Source organism: Triplophysa dalaica, chromosome 4 (genome assembly GCF_015846415.1).
Source record: "Triplophysa dalaica isolate WHDGS20190420 chromosome 4, ASM1584641v1, whole genome shotgun sequence".
NCBI lineage: Eukaryota > Metazoa > Chordata > Actinopteri > Cypriniformes > Nemacheilidae > Triplophysa > Triplophysa dalaica.
The window spans coordinates 16,872,681-16,891,973 of NC_079545.1; the positions used below are offsets into that span (position 1 = coordinate 16,872,681).

Consider the following 19,293-nt stretch of genomic DNA (forward strand, 5'->3'; position numbering starts at 1 on the left):
CATTCAATAGTGATTAAAATATGAATTCTGGTAAACCCACATCACACTCATAAAGAGAGTTCGAAGGCTTTATCATGCTGAGATCACAGCTGGCAACAAAAGCCAACAGACACATCAACTGTTCTTTCATGCACATGGCACAAACATCTCGTGTTAAACAAAAACGCGACACCTATCGGCCATTGTTTGAAATGCACCATCATGTTAATTAGATTGGCAGATTTTACACATTTAATGTAATTGTAAAACATCTCTATGGGTAACTCAGATGTCCAAATGAGGCAACTAATCCCTCCAAATTAAATGGAGAAATTATTAGTGATTGCATATGCGTAAAATCTTGAATAAAAAGATAATTCTGGAGTAAACAACTGGAGGCAGAAGAGTTTATATTTTCTTATTTTCTTTTTAATAAAAATTGTTCAAATATAAGGTTACATTATAAAGAGACAGATAAGACAGACTCCCAAAAATGGTGAGCTGGGGTACTATAATGAAAAAAGCATACAAAATTAACCAAAAGATTAACTAAAATCGAAATGTGCTAGTAAACTTAAAACCACAAAAGCAAGCAAAGAAACGAGACCATTCATAAATATGGAATCATAAATAAAAGGATTTTAAAATTCCTCTATTTTATGCAAATCTGTGCTTGATGCAGTAACTCAGTAGGGTCTGTCTCTACGCTCCTGACGATGATCCCTATAAAAAAGCAGAAAATGGCACATATTAATAAAATGACTTGGATGCACATTAAGCTCATCCCCACAGGTGCTTTCACAGAGGCTAACATTCAACCTGCTCAGACTGTTATACTCACAGTAAGTGAGGCTCACCTCATATCCATCTTGCCTGGGGGTCCCATGCCCCTCCTACCCCCTCTATCCATAGGACCACCCCTGCTGCCTCTGAAACCACCTCTATCCATTCCACCTCGGCCCCCTCGGAAGCCTCCGCGATCTCCTCCCCAGCCTCCACGCATGCCACCAGGACCACCACGATCCATTCCTCTACCACCTCTCATACCGCCCCTGCCACGCTCACCTTCAATAAGAAACAACAGAAAGTTCAAACTAAATACGAATAGATCACAACAGCCAACAAATTGAGGCTTATTTCTCTCTGTACCTCCATGAGGAAATGGTGGAGACTCAAGCCCTTCAGGTTTTGGAGCTTTACACTGGTTACACTCCATCCTCCAGGAGAAGTTCTGGTTTCCACATCCACTGCAGTGAGACAGTAGTTAAAACCATCAAAAGAAAAGACAACGAACATCCGAACAAATAGTAAATGTAAACTGTCACTAACGGGTTGGGACAATCCCAGTCTCCGGCTCTCTTTTGCACATTGCCTGGTTGAGGACCACCCCAGCCCATTCCACCACGAGGGCCACCACGAGGGGGGAAACCACCACGATCTCCACCTCTCCCCATCATTCCTGAAAAATAACAAAAAAAAGATCAACCACCAGTATCATGCAAGCATGGAACTTGATAAACTTTGACTTGGAATTTTTTAATGGAGACTTTGTATTCCATTACGGCTCTGTGTCATCTTATGCACAGTATAGTAAAAGGTTGGATTACAGTAACAAAATATTTTTTGAAATCTCAAGAAACATACCTCCACGGTCCATCCCAGGGCCACCTCTCATTGGCATTCCTCCTCTCATACCTGCCATCCCAGGCTTTCGGCGAGCCATAGACACCTTTATCTTCTGGCCCTGGAACTCTTTACCTGAGAATAAGACAGCAAAAAAATGGTTTTAGAGAAGGAAAAATAAACAGAGTCCTTGATAAAATTAAAGACTGATGACTTCAAAATAAACAGCATTTTCTGTTGAATCAAGAAGCTCTACAGCTTAAAAGCATGCCCTGTACAAGTTTACATGACAAATGAGTAATGTTAACAACAAACCATCAAAGTGCTCAACAGCAGCTTTGGCGCATGAAGGCTCCTCATAGGACAACGTGCTATCTCCCTTTGGCTTGCCAGAGTCTTTATCTGTGTAGATGTTTATGGCCGGTTGGTTTAAACGCCGGTTTATCTACCAAAGAAAAACAGAGAAGCGTTGTTTTTGAAGCACTGCAACATCTAAGACACTTCAACAGCATATAAATTCATCTCAGTCCCTCACCCTTATGGTTCCACAGTGCTTGAAAAAGTCAGCCATCTCTGGTAGAGTGGCATTTTCAGTGAGGCCTGTGATGTAAATGGTGCTGTTCTCAGAATCATCCTGTCCTCCTGTGGGTTTATAGTTGAGAATCTGATTAAATAACATTAAAAACCATCCTGACCAATAATAAACTGCATTTGGGTAAGAGATTGAGAATTCATTACAAAGATTCACAAAACATACCCATGTCACGATGCATTCCACCCCTCATGCCTCCTAGGTATCCATGCATCGCAGAGGAAAAGACAAAAACAAAAAACATTAATGCATCAAGACATAAAACCTACAAGCCTGCAAAGACAAACAAATTTTGCCAGCAGTATTGGTAAATACATTCCCTGAGAAATCAAGCATTTTCAAGACTGCACTCAACAAAGATAAATTGAGAATGACTCTGAAATTGATGCTGAAAAATGATCAAATGATCCAAATTTGATTCAATTCAAATATAGAAATACAGACACACAACCATCAGTAAACTCAAGTGGCACATCAATGGAAACTCTTAAAGATTTATAGGCGTGAATGCCCTCTACATTAACTCAGGAGTGGACTAACCAATGGAATACTCTTAAGAACTTACCACCAGGCTTATTGAAGCCCCCTCTGTCTCCAGCGATGCTAAACATGAAGATATGAAGGCGAAATTCCTTTTAGTCTTCAACCAAAGCACTTGAGTAGCAAATGAACATAACCTCCCTCTCTCTCTTTGAAATGCCTTATGTGATATTGTACGATAGGTGAAGTCTTTAGTAACAAAGGGGGGAGCTTCTTAACTTCTGACATTTGAAATAGTATTTAATGGTAACAAATACCCCAAAAAGACCAGAGAACCCGTATGTAACTTGTAAGAATTCATGTTTTTTTATATACATTTATAAACACAAAAGAATGTTGGAAATCTTTAAACCCAACGAAACGGTTAGTTCTTAAAATCCCTTTAGCCAATTCACAAAACCATTTCTTAAGTTTCAACCCAAATTAATTAATTAAATAAAAGCACTGTACAGTACATTTAACATGAAAGAAAAGGGAAGTGTCTACAAAGGGAATTAAACCAAAATCCTTTAACAGTCCCACTGACAAAATGATTCAAACTTTAGCTAAATAAATAACATCTAAACCCAGCAAGTTCACTTTGGTTCATTTTCTCCTTTGAAATGGAAAAAAGTACTTCAAGAATAAGTACTGCTGTTCTTATATGGATCTCTGACACCTGTAGCGTATAAACGTGACAAAGAATGTTAAAACAAGACCTCAGAAATGAGAAAACAAAACAGTTCATAATGCAAAAATATTTCAGTACATGAAAATGTAGAAATGTAAAAATGCATTAACATGCTTACTGTCCATCGGTACCTGTTTGGACAAAAAATTAGCAAATGCTTTCCTTCAGGTTGAGAGATTCCTTACTAGCCTTAGCTGTTTAAAAATGTTCTTTATATTTAAAGTTCATGCTTCTTTAATAATGAACAATTATTTACCATACCTCAAACAACTTTAATGCTCAAAACTATTTTGTGTGGTATGATATTTTGCTCAAACCAAGTCACTCTTTACTCATTTTGAAACATTTTAATACACAATGGATCCACTCATAATTTAAAGATCACTTATAGGGTCAACTTGTAAAACTCAGCTGTGCCACCACCTGCTCTTAAAAATGCGACATTTAACCACCCATGACTTATAAAACATCCATCAAAAAAAGTGCCACAATTGTGTGATTTTCTTTTTCTTATAAAACAAAGCGTTCAAAAACCAAAGTGCTTGTATTATACAAGCAAATTTGACATAAAAAAAGCCCAAAAGTAAAATGAGTTTCATGGAAAAAACAGACCGCCGTTTTAGAATAATCATGTCCCTCAACATGAGTGTAACACTATTTTAAAATGAACCAATCAGGGGACCGAAGTAAAACCCAGGTTGCATCTCATCAACATTAGAGAAAACTACACAAGACACTTCACTTCTCTTCAAACTACTGCACATACAAAATCATCTGTGACTGGTGAGTGTTTCCATACTGTGGAAAATAAGAGATCATTAATGAAATCATGAAGGCATGAGCTTACCCCATTCCGCCGCGGCCCATCCCACCACGGCCTCGAGGGCCTCCGCGATCATAACCACCTCGGCCTCTGTCTGATGATCCAGAGTATCCACCTCGAGACTGTGACCCTGGGTATCCTCCACCACCCTGACTGTAGCTGCCTAAAGAAAAGAACACAAACAAACTTGCAAATAAAATTGTAAAAATCAATCAAAGCAGAAATAGGTAGGATGCACCCTTACTGTAGTGACTTGACTGGTTGTAATCACTCTGTGGTGCACCCTGCTGGCCGTACTGAGGCTGCCCGTATGAGCCGTTTCCTTGGGGAGGGTAGGCAGCAGGTGGGCCTTGCTGAGGTGGCTGCCCATAGGTGCTCTGCTGCTGTCCATAACCAGGCTGCTGAGCCTGGTACCCACTCTGAGACTGAGAGTAACCTCCAGGCTGAGAGTATGAACCCTGGTTATAGGAAGGCTGGCTGCTTGCACTATAACTGCAAAGACAAAGAAAAACAGAGGCACCTTAGGGGCAGAGTTTGCATGTGATAAACACTTTGATAGATCAATCTCATGGTGCATTACTTTGCACATTAGCCAGCAGTGTTGTGCAAGTTACTTCCAAACCGTAATACATTACAGATTACGTGTTACTGTTATTTAAAAGTCATCTATTACCTTACAATATTACTGTGTCAGAATTGTAATACGATACATGACACATGTATTACTTTTGAGTAACTTTCACCAAAATAACTACAGAAGTAGAACTAAACATTCTTCAAAAACAATTTTTTATTTTAAATATAAAATACATTTTGCCAATCAATCTTTGACTAGGCTGTACAAAAAAATGCTAAGATTAAACAAAATACTGTTATAAATGAATAGCATTTTGTTTTTCAAATGGATGTATTTGAAACACTGCAATCTTATAAGGAGGTTGATTGGCAAAACATTTTATTTTGAAAATACAAAAATACTAAGATTCAACACATTTAAACAAATTTCTTTTTTAAAGGGTATTTAAATACAAAATAGTCCCATCCCATCACTGAACTAGATTACATAGAATTCTAGCTAGTCATCATATAAATGTTTGATTACCTTGTCATTGCTGCTGGTCACAGGGATCTTGCTAACAAGCTTCCTGAAAGCAGCCCAATGATCCCTCAAAACCCGCCCAAAGGGAATGAAAACTAGCCCAATCATTTTCTGGTATCAAATCACAGTTAAGAACTGCCAAAAGACGTTTCTATTGCTGTATTTGCTTATCTGAATGGTTTCCTAGGTATTGTATATATTTTTTGTTCTGTTGAACTGAAATGTTTTAGGGGAATTTGCAAAGCAAAAACTACTGGGTCACCTTTGTCTACCATTATGATCTTTTCTGCTATGGTAGTCAATGACGCCAAAGAATTTTCAGTTCCTAACATTCAACCAAACATATGCGTGTTCAACCGAACAAAGACATTTAAACAGGTTTGGAACAACTAGAGGGTGAGTAATGCATAACAGAATTTTCATTTTTGGGTTGGGTGTCCCTTTAAAAAAAGATCCCCTGTGTGCTCGAGGCCACGCACGGAAACGTGACATGCACCTTACGAAACATTTGTAAAAACATCATTAGGATGCATTGTCTAATACCACAGTTATATTTTTCTCTTTGGTTGAGCTAAGCTCCTGCGTCCCTTGCTGTACTGTAGCCTGCCTTTCAAACTCGTTACCCACACTTGAGAACGGACCGCTCCTGGAGTTGCCAGGTATTCAGCAGAGTGTGAATACACATTAAGAATCTCATCAGTTAACATTTATACTTATAAAATATAAATAAACATTTTGGCGGCTGCAGTACATTATGAAAGTAGCCCAAAAACCAGCAACTCCATAATTTTTCCTGCAACTGCATTTTTAAAACAGCTCAATCGTACAGGAAAACCGCGACCCTGGCAACACTAGTGCTAGGGCATACACTCACCGGGCGGGGGAAATAGCCTCTGACTTTTAGCTCAGAGACTGAAATCATGTCAGCCTGAGGGAGATGAATGACACAACACGCGTCTATTCACGAACAGGAACTAGAACTTGCTGGATTTTTGACTTGTTAATGTCTCGCGGCCAGAAAAGTTTGTTGTAACGCAAGTGTTACAGAACATGTACCATTTGTAACGCATTACTCCCAACACTGTTAGCCAGTGACTCATTACAGGCTGTTTAAGACAGCACTGACATTTAGAAAGCATGAGAAAAGAACAGCATATGGAGATACTGCAGGAGGCTCTACAATAGCATCCTGTTGATATGCTGATTTAGGACACTGTCCAGTTACCTCTGAGGAGTAGAGGCAGCAGCCTGCTGATTATAGCCAGAATAGGCTGGTTGGGCAGAGTATCCGGGCTGGGAGCCATAGGAGGCCTGGGCAGCAGGGGCTGCGGTGGAGTTGGTGTAGCTGCTGGCCGCATAAGTCTGTGCAGGCTGATTATATGCTCCTGACTGTGGTGTTCCATATGCAGCTGCTGGAAATAATAATGACTTTAGTGATCAGATTTATTTTATATGTGCACTTGACAAATCATAGAATGAAGGAGTATTTCTTTGTAAATGTTTATACCCATAAAAATGGTTCAACTAAACGCAATGTACAAAAAAAAACATTGATTTAAGTTTTTTATGATGATACACAGAACTATGACCTGAAATAGTTCTCCTAGAACTAAAACGAACCCAACCGAGTGTGGAAATTGTGCTGAATGTACCCATACTACAGTTAGGGGCAGAAACGTACTTGTAGAAATTTCTAAAAGTATATCAGACCTGGTGCAGCAGTTGTTGTCGCTGCTGCAGCAGCTGCCGCCTGCCCATATGAGGATCCATACTGCTGTTGCGCATATCCGGCAGCAGAGGGCGCTGCTTGACTGTACGTGGACTCAGGTGCTGCAGCGGGTTGAGCGTAGCTGTAATCCTGTTGAGCATATCCCTGCTGTAAACAAAACCTCTGATTGAAATTGAAATCTATGCTGGAGTTTATTCTTTAAAAGCATAAAAACATTCCGTTATGGTGTTACCATCATAAGGCTTAATAATATCAAGAATGCTTAATTCAAGTTAAACTAAGGAACCACTTGGACATTAAAGCTTACCTGGGCAGTCTGCCCATAGCCCTGAGATGGAGGGGCAGTATACGATCCATACCTTTAAAAACAAAAAACACATGTCGTTAATGTGCAAAGTATAAGTAATGGGAGTTCTTTATACGACGGTAAATAACGAATGAAAGAACTTACGACTGCTGTGCACCAGCCTGGTTGTAGCTGCTATAATCTAGAGGGGAAATGAAACACAAATTACAGAAAACACTAACACTCTAACAGACATTTTAAACAAATAAGACTGAGAAAAATTCTCAGTTTCTGAAAGCCATACATATCCCTTGAACAAGGCTTATAATCTATATAAATGGTGGCCTTAAACCATCTACAGAAACAAACACACGGTTAGGTTTAGCAATTAGCACACGTGGGGTTAATAAAAATATCACGAACACGCAAGTTAATTTTTTTATTAATTTAACGGAGATAAAATAATAAGGATTAAAGAAATTAGACGTTCAAAAAACGGATTTGATATAAATGTATATTAACTAACGTTACAAAGTAACGCCAAACGAAACATACACAATGTAACAATGTTGTTTGCTGCGGGCTGGTTGCGCTCTGTCCCGCTTTTTTTAACCAAGCCTGCTGCCTACCATTTAAACTTTTACAAAAACAATCGAAACCACAAGCTGTACTTTTACGAATTCACAGAATATAATGAAAGGTTTCTTAAATGTTGTGTTCAGTGTGTTTTGGTTAAAGCTGTTAAAATGCGAACCAAGTTTATTTAAACCCGTTGCAGTCGAGGATCCAAACGACCTAAAAAGAACTTAAGGCCGCGTGGTTAAGCAACATTTGCGATTTCAAAAGGTCCCTGGAGAAATTTTCCATATTTAGCATTCATTTAAGATTCTCCCAAGTTCTCATAGTTGAAAATGACTTAAAAGAGTAAAATTGAAAAATAAAACAAGAAAACAGAATTTACTTACTAGAGACTGACGCCATTTTCCGTTGGGGACCAGTAGACGGTGTGAGGTGAGCATGCGCGGTGGACGCAAGAGTGAAAGCTGCGAAGAACGTACCAATCTACCGATGGCAGAGGGGTGGAACAAATTAACGGCCAGTCAAACGGCTTTTTTTAAATGTTTACACCTAATATGATTAATGACATAAATCATTGATACGATTAATGATAAACTATATAATTACAAATAATTTATTTTTAAAAAATAAATTCAAATTAATAACCGTTAAAAAAACGTAATCCCTAACATCCATGCGCGCGTCTAAAACAGGAAGTTGTTCACTGTCAAAATAAAAGGGTGCCGGAATGACAAAATGGGTTACTTATGTAGCTTGGCTTTATTTCGGATTGAAGGATATTAAATGAAAACGGCCGTTTGTGCACATTTGAGTCGTCATAAGTTAACTGATTTGGCTAGCGTAGTAGTAAATAGTATAAGAGAGTATAGTAAACAATAAAATGCTTAATGAGTTAACATGAAGTTACCTGAAGTATGAAAATTCAGATCCACAGGCATACAAAGGCACATAAATGGTTTTTAAAATAGCAAACCACCAAGCGATGCGTTTGGTCTGTTTACAATGCTTGATCATATTTTTTCGGCATGGATGTGGTTTGGATCAAATCGGCCAGGAATTTGTAGTGGGACAGTTTTAATATTCGTTTTAATTTTGTCGACTTGGCTGTCTGGTATTCACGCAAGTCTTAGTTTAGGACCAGGCGGTGAATTTCCTGGATTTTATGGTAAGCAATAGACAATGTGCAAAACTGTTATATAGGATTTAATCCCAGATCACAATTTTTTTGTGCATTTACAGATTTCGTATTCTATGCCTTCAGCCATGAGGAGTTAACCTCTTTTCTCTACAACATCACTCTGCTGCTGTGGCTCGGACCATGTCAAGAAGGAAGATGGGGAACTTTAGTCTTCCTCACCCTGTCCTTCATCTCCACCGTGCTCCTTCCTCCCATTTATGCCCTGTTTCTCTTTGTCACCGGGGATGAAGCCAGCAGGGTCAGCGGATACTCTGCCACTCATCTAGCTCTGTTCACAGCTCAGTGTCGGCAGGTGAAGCAGAGGAGAGTTCTACGCTGTGTTCCTGTCTGGTTCTTGCCTTGGTTCTTTTTATTACTTGACCTCTTCTTGCTTCCCAGTGCTCCGGGTCTGCTGCATTTTTATGCCATTTGCCTGGGTCTCAACTGTATCCTTTACACTCATCTGTAGCATTTTACAGTAAAGTTCTGTGACATGTGATGTTTTACCCTTAACGTGTTATACAGACAATAATGAGTTTATTGAAATATTGAAGAACATAGAGAGACTGGGCATATGTTCCTGTTTGCCAAAATGGGCATACATTCCTTTTACCTCTCATCCACATTTGCCAACTTACATCAGGGCCTCAAGAAGGTCATTGTTATCTTTTGTAATATTTTAAGTATTTTCATAAAAGAGCCATTTTTCAAGTTTTTTTAATTCGCATTATTGTTATTCTGTAACAGACCAGAGCAATGTGATGAGCCACCTCAGTTGGGACACATGCCATCATCCAGCAGAGCCCAGTTGGAAGATCATTCGCACGTATGGCAACATTCTGTTCCTGAGTGGCATCAGGAGTCTTTGCCAACAGATGCACAGATGTTAGAGGAGCAGATGCTAAGAGCAGGGATTTTGGCATCATTACAGGATGCACCTGAGGGTGCAGGCAGATTGCATGCATGTTTTAGGTTGTTTATAACGATCTTGAATTAAACTGCTGTTTTTTCAGACTGCAACAGCTGGAGAAAATGGGATTCCCCACAGAGAAAGCTGTTGTGGCTCTTGCTGCTACAGGGCAGCTGGATGGAGCGATTTCCCTGCTCATTGATGATCAGATCGGGGCGGAGACTGTGGTCATCTCTAAAGGGAAAAAGTCCTCGTCATAATAATAGCTTGTGTGGATATCCAGACCATTTAAAAACAGCTTTATATTGAAAATGAAAATTCTGTCATTGTCATGTTCTTCCAAAACAATATAACTTTCTTTTGGATGTGAAGCACTAAAGGATATAAGTAGAAGTTTAAAAGAATATTTACACTGCTCTCTCTCTTCCATACAATGGGGTGTGACCCGGGTCTGGCAAGTTATGAAAATAAGATAAAACATTAATGTGACTACTTTTTCCCAGGTGTCCTTATAGCTTTGAAATTTAAGCGGTCATTAAAACTCTTGATTGATAGCTATGCTTAATATTCAGTTTCAGTGCATGGAAGAGTAACATTGTGTTCCATTAAAGGATGTCCTACTGGATACGAAATACATAAGAGGGTATACATGATGACAGTATTTTAGTTTTTGGGTGAAATATTCTAAAAGCATAAATTGAGATCAGTTGATCTGTATGACGTATGAGTGAATGATGTGTGTGGAAGATTTGTTTGTTAATATATTTATGTAAAGGTGTTGGCAGCTTTTCGAAGAGTAAAATTGTGTTCCACTAACCTAAAGGATGTCCTACTGTATACAAAATACATAAGTGGGTATAAAGGATGACAGAATTTGCGTTTTTGGGTGAAATATTCTAAATGAACAGGTGATGTTAATCGCTGAAGAAAACATCATTAGTAAGTTCAAAAACCATAATAATATTTCCTTTAGTGGGGCTCTTACCATTGATTTATTTTTTATATCAGCTGTTATAGTGTGTTTCTGAACAGCCATACAAAAGACAAAATTGTTGGAATGAAACCTTCTTAAATTGTTATAAGACAGATACAAATAAGGGGGATTTAAGTCTGACAAATATCGTGACACACTAAAAATCAACCAACATTTGCACAGCTATTACCAACATCAGGCCGAAATAATTTTGTCTTTTGTCAGGCTCTTATAAATATGCTTCAGAAACAAACTATTTCAGCTAGCAAAAAATGCAACATAATAAATCAAGTGTAAGAGCAACACTTAATGAAAGCTCAACACTATTATGGTTTTTATTCTAGTGATTGTGTTTGTTAACATCACCTGTTCATCATTATTGATCAATCATCACTTCATTATCTCATTAACTTGTTCAGGTGTTCAATGCATGATATTGAGATCAGATTAGCTGTATGGCGTTTGAGTGAATGATGTATGTGGAAGATTTATTTGTTAATATATTTATGTAAAGGTGTTGGCAGCTTTAAGAATTTAAAGTTGAATACTAAACAGTATACTCCAAGCAGAAATTAATTTGTCTCAATGGAGGAAACATAAATGTTCTTTATGATCCAACTAACTTCTTTTAGGATACTGTATCATTTTATTCACATTTGCACATTGCCAGGCTATGCAAAGCATGTGGATATGTCAGTATGTGAGCCCTGCTTAAGTGAAAGTTAAGTGGAAACAGAATAGGCTTCATTAGAACAGTACATGGGCTGTATTAGAAATGTTTAAAAAGTAATACATGTACAGTGTATGGATGAAAATATGGATCGTATTAAAAAAGAAACACTCAACAAAGTTTATTTTGTTTTAACACCAACCGGTAAGACTGCACACTTGCAAGACAAAATCAGAGTTTGGAAAGAGGCTAGAAATGAAAAAATACAAGTGACGTTACATGAATCAGTATAGGAAAACATCAACTGCTAAAAATCATCTATAAATAATTAATACAACATTTATATAGGAATACAAAGACAGTCAGGGAAATTCTTCAGGAAGGAAACCAGTCCTATGCATGTGACTGATGGAAAGACATGCATGAAACACAAAAACAGAATTCAAGTTATATGTTTAGCTTTCCTACTGCTCCAGTTGGATTCTGTCTGGTTTTGAGAAAACTCCCAGAAGTGCACATTTGTTTTGGAGAGGGATAATTGCATACTCATGTATTATAATCTTAATATTTTCCCTGAATTAGAAATTACACTATGACAATTAAAACATTTAAATCCATGATTCAAAAGTAAGCCTTGACACACAAGATGGTGTTTATACTCAAATCTATCTAAAATGTATATAGGGAGTGGGGAAGAAAACTCATATCCATTCCATTATAATTTGTATACCTTAAGATGACAAATGTTGAATTTGGACCTTTATGATCTTCAAATTGTCCTTCCCCTTTGTGTTTTTTATCTACATAGTGCATTTAATGTCCAGAAGAGAATATCCTATGTTTTTATCATCACTAGGGAAAGTGTTTGGCTGAGTAGTGGAATCTTTTTGTGTCGTGAATATGTGCATTTTCCTAATACAGTACATTTGCCAAAGTTAATATTGATGAGCTCTTAACAGCAGCTAGAAAGATAATAATACGGTTTGATGCTCTCCCTAAGACCATCATCTTCATCACAAATTCCATCAGGTTTTCTACCCTTCTTGCTATGCAGTTTTGAAAACAATTGTACAAGCACCAATACTGTTTCTATATAAATAGTATATTTCAAAACGTGTTTTCATTTCATGTAAGTTTGAAGAATTTCTTCTGAGACTGGTTCTGTTCGTTTGGTTGTCACGTAACAAAGGCAAATCATTGTGCGCATAATCTGCCAGAGGAGAGGTGCTAGGAATCTATGGATTCCCATTCGATGTGGTTTATTTATACAGCACCATTTGGTCTTCCCTGAGGTGTCTCCCCTTCCTGATGAACTGGAATATTCCAAAGCAGTTATCACAGATGGTTATTGGATCTGTACAACGTGTGTCTGAGGGGACGTGTGTAGATGTTGCCGGTTCAGCTGATGGGCGGATGGATGGAATCAAGATGGAAACAATGGCTTCACTCTTTGAAATATGAAGACTACTTCCCTCGAATCTTGGCCTCAGCAGTGATTAAGGGCGAGTTGACCCGGAAGGATGACATCCTGGCCCTTTTAATCCGATAGATGTCCGGAGACGGTGTGCCAAATAGACCATCTCCTGACCCTAGATCTGGTTCTGTTGGAGAAAAAAGAGAGTTGAGGCTACTTTGTTATGCTTTCGTATAGTCACAGGCAACAGAAAAATGACAGTCCATTAACTCTGTGCATTTTTAAAGGGATAGTTCAACCAAAAATCTTAATTTCGTCGTCAGTTATTCTCACTCAATAGTTCAAAACCTTTATATGACTTTCTTTTGTGGAACATGAAAGAAGATATTCTGAGAAATGTCTCAGTGGTTCCATATAATGGAGGTCAATGGGGGCCAGTGTTGTTTGGTTACCAATGTTCTCCAAAAAAAATATTTTGTGTTCTGCAGAAGAATGTCATACAGGTATGAAATTAAATAAAGATTTCTTCATTTATTCAACCTCAAATTGCTGCAAATCCGTAAATTTCACATAGAGCACAGAAAAAGATATTTGGAAGAAGGCTTGTAACCAAACAGCTCTTGGCTCATTGACTACCATAGTATGATAATTTTATTTTATTAAATGTAATTGTTTTGTTGAACACAAAATTAGACATTTTGAAAAAATTATTTTGATAACCACTGTAAATTTTCCTACTTTGGTAGTCAACTGTGTGGTTCCAAGCATTCTTCCAAATATCTTTCTCTGTGTTTATCAGAAAAACGAAATTTATACAGATTTGGAACGACTCGAGATTGAGTAAATGAAGACAGAATTTGTATTTTTGGGTAAACTGGCCCTTCACAGGATCCTCAGTCATTTGAAGTTATATGATATAAATACTTAGTTGTTTATCCTAACAAAGAACAACAACTAATAAGAGCATTTGGAAATACTGCTGATGTCTGGCCCTGAATGGGGTTTGGAGTCTTTGTAAATTTGTTTTTAGAGTTGGCCAGTAGATGGCAGGACACTGACTCGCTAGGCAAGGGAAGGAGGGCATTACCTGGCCAGATGATCGCCTCCAGCAGCTGCACCCTGCGAGCCAGCAGCTCTAAGTCAGCCTGCAAGTCTTGGAACTTCTTCAAATTTAAGTCCTATTAAAGATGAAGAGTTTTGACAAGCATGGCGGGGGCTTACGGATGGCAATGTGCCGTTTCCCGAGTACTTGGCCCCTGTCCTCCACCACACTTTGCTCCTCACTTTCCAAAAATGTCGTTGTTGGGTATTGAAATCCCTGACCCTATGTCCTTCAAACCTGACCCTACGTCTGGCCTCTACTCACCATGGATACCGATCATAGTCTCGAGGATTAAAACCCTCTCGGCTAAAATCTTCAGGGCCTCACGGATTTGGTGTATCCCATCCCCCTGTGGAGATAGATACAGCCGTCATGGTATTGAGCACAAGCCAAACAAAGCCATCGCCAAGATGCAAAGTCATTCTGTTAATCTATTACATTAATCCCAAACCATTACCACAGTTAGAGTGTTAAATTCTCAGCTCCAACCGCTTCGAAACTACAGTTAACTACACCAACAGATTAAGATCTTTCGTCAGCCTTTGTTTTCATTCGTTTTATCAGGCCATGCTGTAAGTCTTGACAAAACAGCATGCATTTGATTCAGGCCAGGCCAGAGGCTCTTAAGAGCAAATCAAGACCAAATGTTCAATCATTTTAGATTTAAACATGCATTTAACATTCCCAGTAGACTCAAACTATGTTATTCCAAGACCGGGAGGTGAGCAGCTTTGTTTAATCTAAAGAGATGTGCAAATCATCTGTACTATTGTACTCGGTTGACTACGCACAAACACTTTAGTCTACTCATCTCAAGGTTAAGAAAGCCCTTATACCAAAGCCACCATCATTAGCTCATATTGAAGATCTTGATGTTTATGAATTTACCGGCATACAATTAAAGAGAATAAAAAATACAAAAACTTTATAATACAAATATACTACAAATTAACTCGGAGTACACTCTTAAAAATAAAGATTGCTGTAGGAGCCGATAGCCTTGTGGTTTCCTGAAACCTCTTTCTCAAACTGTATGGATCTGAAAAGAACATTTAACGTTAATTTGTGTTGCATAAAAATAAGTTGAATTTTGAACTTATTTGTAAGGTTTAATTATGTAAAAACAATTTGTCACCTTGAAATTATAATAGAGAATATAAAAGAGAAAAATAGAGTAAAACACATACTCTTATTCTGTGACAACTTATCTACATTATGTGACGTTTCTTTATATTGTGTACATTTTGGGAATTTAAAAACTTTGAAGCTTAATATCTCAAAACTCTGCAGAATGCAGATAGAAGCTTAGAATTCCAATGTGACAAATTATTGAAATTAAAATATAAAATAAGTTGGAACAATGTATTTGGGGAATCAAAAAACGGCTCTCCTACTGCATTGCTGCAAAGATTATGAACCCCTTACAGAACCTTTATTTTTACATGGTGTATAGTGTCAACATTAAAAGATTTTTTAAAAACGAATGAATACATTTTCATGAAATTTCGCTAGAAAATTGATGAAACAAATTCAAATGTTGGGAGTTATGTGGCTTTGGTAGGCATTTCTCAAACAGTGTAAAGACATTTGTCAAATACATTCTACACAATAGTACCGAGCTCAAGCACATGTTAGAAAACCAGTGTTATTGATGAACAGATATGCACTCGGAAAAAGTAAGATGTAAGGTTAATGTTAAAGTTAGTGCCTGTGAGAACGAAAGTAGTTTATCTTGCCAAATAAAACTGTAAACAATATATCATCTAAGTTTCTGAATAAAACACCATATTCATTAAGAGATACAAGTATGACTGTGATCCAAAATCCTTCTCAACGGAGTGCTTGGCCTCACAGTGAAAAATGTGAAAAGATTAATCTTTGAGTAGGGGAATGGTCTATGTGTCATGAATATATATATATATATATATAAGGAGTCTATACAGCAGATAAGTTAAATGTATTAAAAATATATTTCTGTTATGATTTATAACACTTAAATAACCCACATGTTCCAGGGGTTGGCCGGCCAAGTGGAAAACCATAAGTCATGATGTTCAGCAACATGCGAGTTTGTGATCAACAATGAATTATGACACAATCTTAACTGATTTATACTTGTTATCACCCAGCGGTACTAAACTCATATGTTGGTTATATGTGAGTTGAGGAGGCAAAAGAGAAGAATGCAAGGCGTATGATGAGATGGAAACATGCAGCAATGCATTGTGGGACACTGAAGGATAGCTGTATCCACCCACACACCCAAACACAAACCAATCACTATCGATCACTATCCCTGAAGATGATATAATGAAGCATATAAACAACACACATAAACATACACTTTAAAACCACGCAGGCTGTTTTTTCTTTCCCAAGGCCAACCCACAGCTATTTTGTTGGCTACTTTTCACAAGTTACACAAATTCACTGTCTAGCCAATTGTATTTTGTGATTTGCATTTCGTTATTCACAATGTTACACAATAAGGTGTCTAATAATAATATAGTGTTTCCTCATGGTAGGTATTTATAGCTCTCTGTGTGTTGGGTATATGGTAGCTAAGAGACTGTTGGCTGTGAAACGCAGCCATGGAGACAGTGATGAGCAGGAATCGGACAGCTTTAGAGGACAGGGGAAACACTCAGAGACAGGCCCAACCACCAACCAATCAAAATAAACATCAAGAACAATATCAAATACAACAACAACACGCCCTTAAATGGACAGTTCACCTAAAAATAAAAATTCTGTCATTATTTATTCACCCTCATGTCGTTCTAAACCTGGATATGACTTTTTCTTATGTAGAACACAAAAGAGCATATTTTGAGGAAAAAAAACATTATTGAGGATTTCTTCTATGTTCTGCAGAACAAAGTCATTCGTTCAGGTCTGGAATGACATGAGGGTAAGTAAATGATGAATTAAATTTTCATTTTTGGAGGAACTATTCCTTTAAGGCTAACCTGAGACTAGTTCAGAAACTCCCTTTGGACAGTGTAGTGTATATGGGAGATCAACAACTAGTCCCAGATCAGGCCTCCATCACTTCAAGACACATGGAAATAATATTATCGGTGCGCATTTGAAATTGAAACCAAGACATACTAAGTGCTAACAGTGAGTACTGTAAGTAAGCAATGAACAGTGATTGTGGTGCAAATCATTACAGTGGAGTTGTCATCGAGACATTTGCAGTCATGTTCTTTCATTTTGGTGATATCTCTGATTCTGTTTCATAGATAAATAATGACGGATTACAATTTGGCCTCATTTGCACATGACAAACATTCCACTGAAGGATTTAACATGATCGCTGATGTTAAAACACAGATGGACGACAGGATGAGCAATGAAAATCTGTAAACCGGGAACAACAAAAACACCACGTCAATTGTCAAAATCTCTTACGTTTAAATCACTCTAGAAAAGATAAGCAGGCATAAGGAGAAGGGTAATTACAGAAAGAGATTATTGCTGCATTGTTGTCAAATCAATCAATTCCTTTTTGACTTATCGAAATAATCAATGCATTTAAAACACTTTCTAAGTGAACAACTGATATTTTCCAAGAACGGAAAATGAGCGCAGGGACAGATCATCGTCTGAAATGTATGCCTCATGCACCTGATGGGCGTGTCTTACCGGAAGACCTTTCTCCCCTGGCTCTCCTTTAGGTCCTGGTCCTCCCTATGAGGAATAACCATTAGTCAAGAATTAGCCAAGTTTCTTATTGTGTCTTCGAGTCCCTTTCATTGTAAAAATGTGCACTGTTGTGTTCCAGAGATAAGTGGGCATCTTACCGGCTCCCCTTTAAACCCTCTCTCTCCTGGATATCCAAGAGGTCCCTACGGGGTCAAATTAGGAGTGAGGGGCGATATACGCAGAGCGTGTTGCATTATGGGTATATTTTAGCTTTTGTACTCACTCTCTCTCCCCGTTCTCCCTTTGGACCCACTGGGCCTTGCAAGCCAGAAGCTCCGGGCTTTCCCTTAACATGCAAGGAAAAATGACATGGTTTGTACACACATACACACTGACACACTCACGCAAGTGCTCTAGCTTACAGTCTGTCCGACAGTTCCTGATGGTCCAGTGGGTCCCATTGGTCCTGGAGGTCCTGCATGGGAGAGACATATTTGAGAAAACTAGTGTCTATAAGGATATATGTTTTATGTTCATATCACAGAAGGTTATGTTTCCTGACTAAATTGCTTTGGAACCATATTGTAAATATGTATAATATACATATAAGTTCTCATTAACACAATAATCGCAATAGGTTTTAAAACACTTTATTTAACCCACTCAAACCTCCGATGACTATTCTGATAGTAAAAATGGAGTAAAAACATAAATAAATGAAATTAATGAAATTGTTTTATATTCATAGTTAATATAAATGTGTTCTTTAAGATCTTGTGGCTCAGTTGGTAGAGTCTTGCATTAGAAACAAAAAGGTCATGGGTTTGTTTCCCAGGAAACATAAAATGTATACCCTAAATACACTCGTTCTGAAGGGTCTGCCAAATGCATAAATGTAAATGAAATTTTGAAAGGATGCTGACATGCCAAAATTTATCACCAGCATTCAAAACGACCCTCCTCTATAACTCTGTGACAATTTAATTTAATGAGATAAATAAGCCAGTCATATAAAACTCAAATTACTTTAGCATTCTTAAAAGCTGGGTGTAAAATCAGTGACCTCATAACTGTAGCCTGGTTTACTGCAGAATGTATGACTGCCAAAACATTGCTGACCCCAAAGAAATAATAATGTACATTGAAAAGATTGTAAATATTCTCATGTATCAGATGGTTACTTGTGGTAAACCCTCTTGGGTTAATCTGGGGTAAAAGAAAAAAATTGATGGGGACGTGGATGTCTCACAAAACAGAATTCCCATCAGACATGTTTTTTACATCCAAGAGAGTCATATTTTATGTTATACTTGACACATTTTGTCAATAGTGCAATCCATTCGTTTAATTATGGTTAAGCAATGAACAAATGAGGACAGGCCAATTTAATTAGCCCAAATGAGTCTGGAAACAATTATTTGTTGTGTGATGTTTTCAATACGCAGTTTGAAATGTGTGGAGGATTACATGCCAATATGA

General features: G+C 37.8%; 3 protein-coding genes across 14 annotated transcripts in view; 1 reads left to right on the forward strand and 2 right to left on the reverse strand.

The window, feature by feature from the left end:
- Nucleotides 1–386: 386 nt before the first annotated feature.
- ewsr1b (EWS RNA-binding protein 1b) lies at nucleotides 387–8,363 on the reverse strand. 9 transcript variants are annotated; one of them, XM_056746817.1, is made up of 16 exons: nucleotides 8,307–8,363; nucleotides 7,507–7,543; nucleotides 7,363–7,414; nucleotides 7,037–7,202; nucleotides 6,552–6,738; nucleotides 4,472–4,719; nucleotides 4,252–4,390; nucleotides 2,760–2,797; nucleotides 2,360–2,392; nucleotides 2,138–2,244; nucleotides 1,918–2,047; nucleotides 1,624–1,737; nucleotides 1,309–1,438; nucleotides 1,129–1,226; nucleotides 837–1,044; nucleotides 387–702 (listed from the first exon to the last, which is right to left on the reverse strand). In XM_056746817.1, the coding sequence occupies exons 1-16, from the start codon at nucleotides 8,320–8,322 to the stop codon at nucleotides 666–668; spliced, it is 1,740 nt and encodes a 579-aa protein (XP_056602795.1). In that variant the 5' UTR covers nucleotides 8,323–8,363; the 3' UTR covers nucleotides 387–665. The 9 variants fall into 9 exon arrangements, with proteins under 9 accessions (XP_056602795.1, XP_056602798.1, XP_056602803.1 ...); XM_056746820.1 differs by having other exon boundaries at nucleotides 6,552–6,735; nucleotides 8,307–8,362; XM_056746825.1 differs by having other exon boundaries at nucleotides 7,037–7,184; nucleotides 8,307–8,359.
- Nucleotides 8,364–8,648: 285 nt separating this feature from the next.
- On the forward strand, nucleotides 8,649–10,561 carry rhbdd3 (rhomboid domain containing 3). Its single transcript, XM_056746334.1, has 5 exons — nucleotides 8,649–9,085; nucleotides 9,160–9,543; nucleotides 9,623–9,752; nucleotides 9,845–10,069; nucleotides 10,111–10,561. The coding sequence occupies exons 1-5, from the start codon at nucleotides 8,923–8,925 to the stop codon at nucleotides 10,265–10,267; spliced, it is 1,059 nt and encodes a 352-aa protein (XP_056602312.1). The 5' UTR covers nucleotides 8,649–8,922; the 3' UTR covers nucleotides 10,268–10,561.
- Nucleotides 10,562–11,806: 1,245 nt separating this feature from the next.
- Nucleotides 11,807–19,293, reverse strand: part of emid1 (EMI domain containing 1) — a 62,428-nt gene continuing 54,941 nt past the window's right edge. Inside the window, exons 11-16 of one of the 4 annotated variants that reach the window (XM_056746641.1) lie at nucleotides 18,237–18,289; nucleotides 18,098–18,160; nucleotides 17,973–18,017; nucleotides 17,815–17,859; nucleotides 14,152–14,242; nucleotides 11,807–13,251 (exon numbers count right to left, since the gene is read on the reverse strand). In XM_056746641.1, coding sequence (XP_056602619.1) covers nucleotides 13,115–13,251; nucleotides 14,152–14,242; nucleotides 17,815–17,859; nucleotides 17,973–18,017; nucleotides 18,098–18,160; nucleotides 18,237–18,289 — 434 coding nt within the window. In that variant the 3' untranslated portion in view covers nucleotides 11,807–13,114. Of the gene's footprint in view, nucleotides 14,516–17,814; nucleotides 17,860–17,972; nucleotides 18,018–18,097; nucleotides 18,161–18,236; nucleotides 18,290–19,293 lie in introns of all 4 variants that reach the window. The other 3 variants (XM_056746642.1, XR_008906537.1, XM_056746639.1) reach the window with 3 other exon arrangements.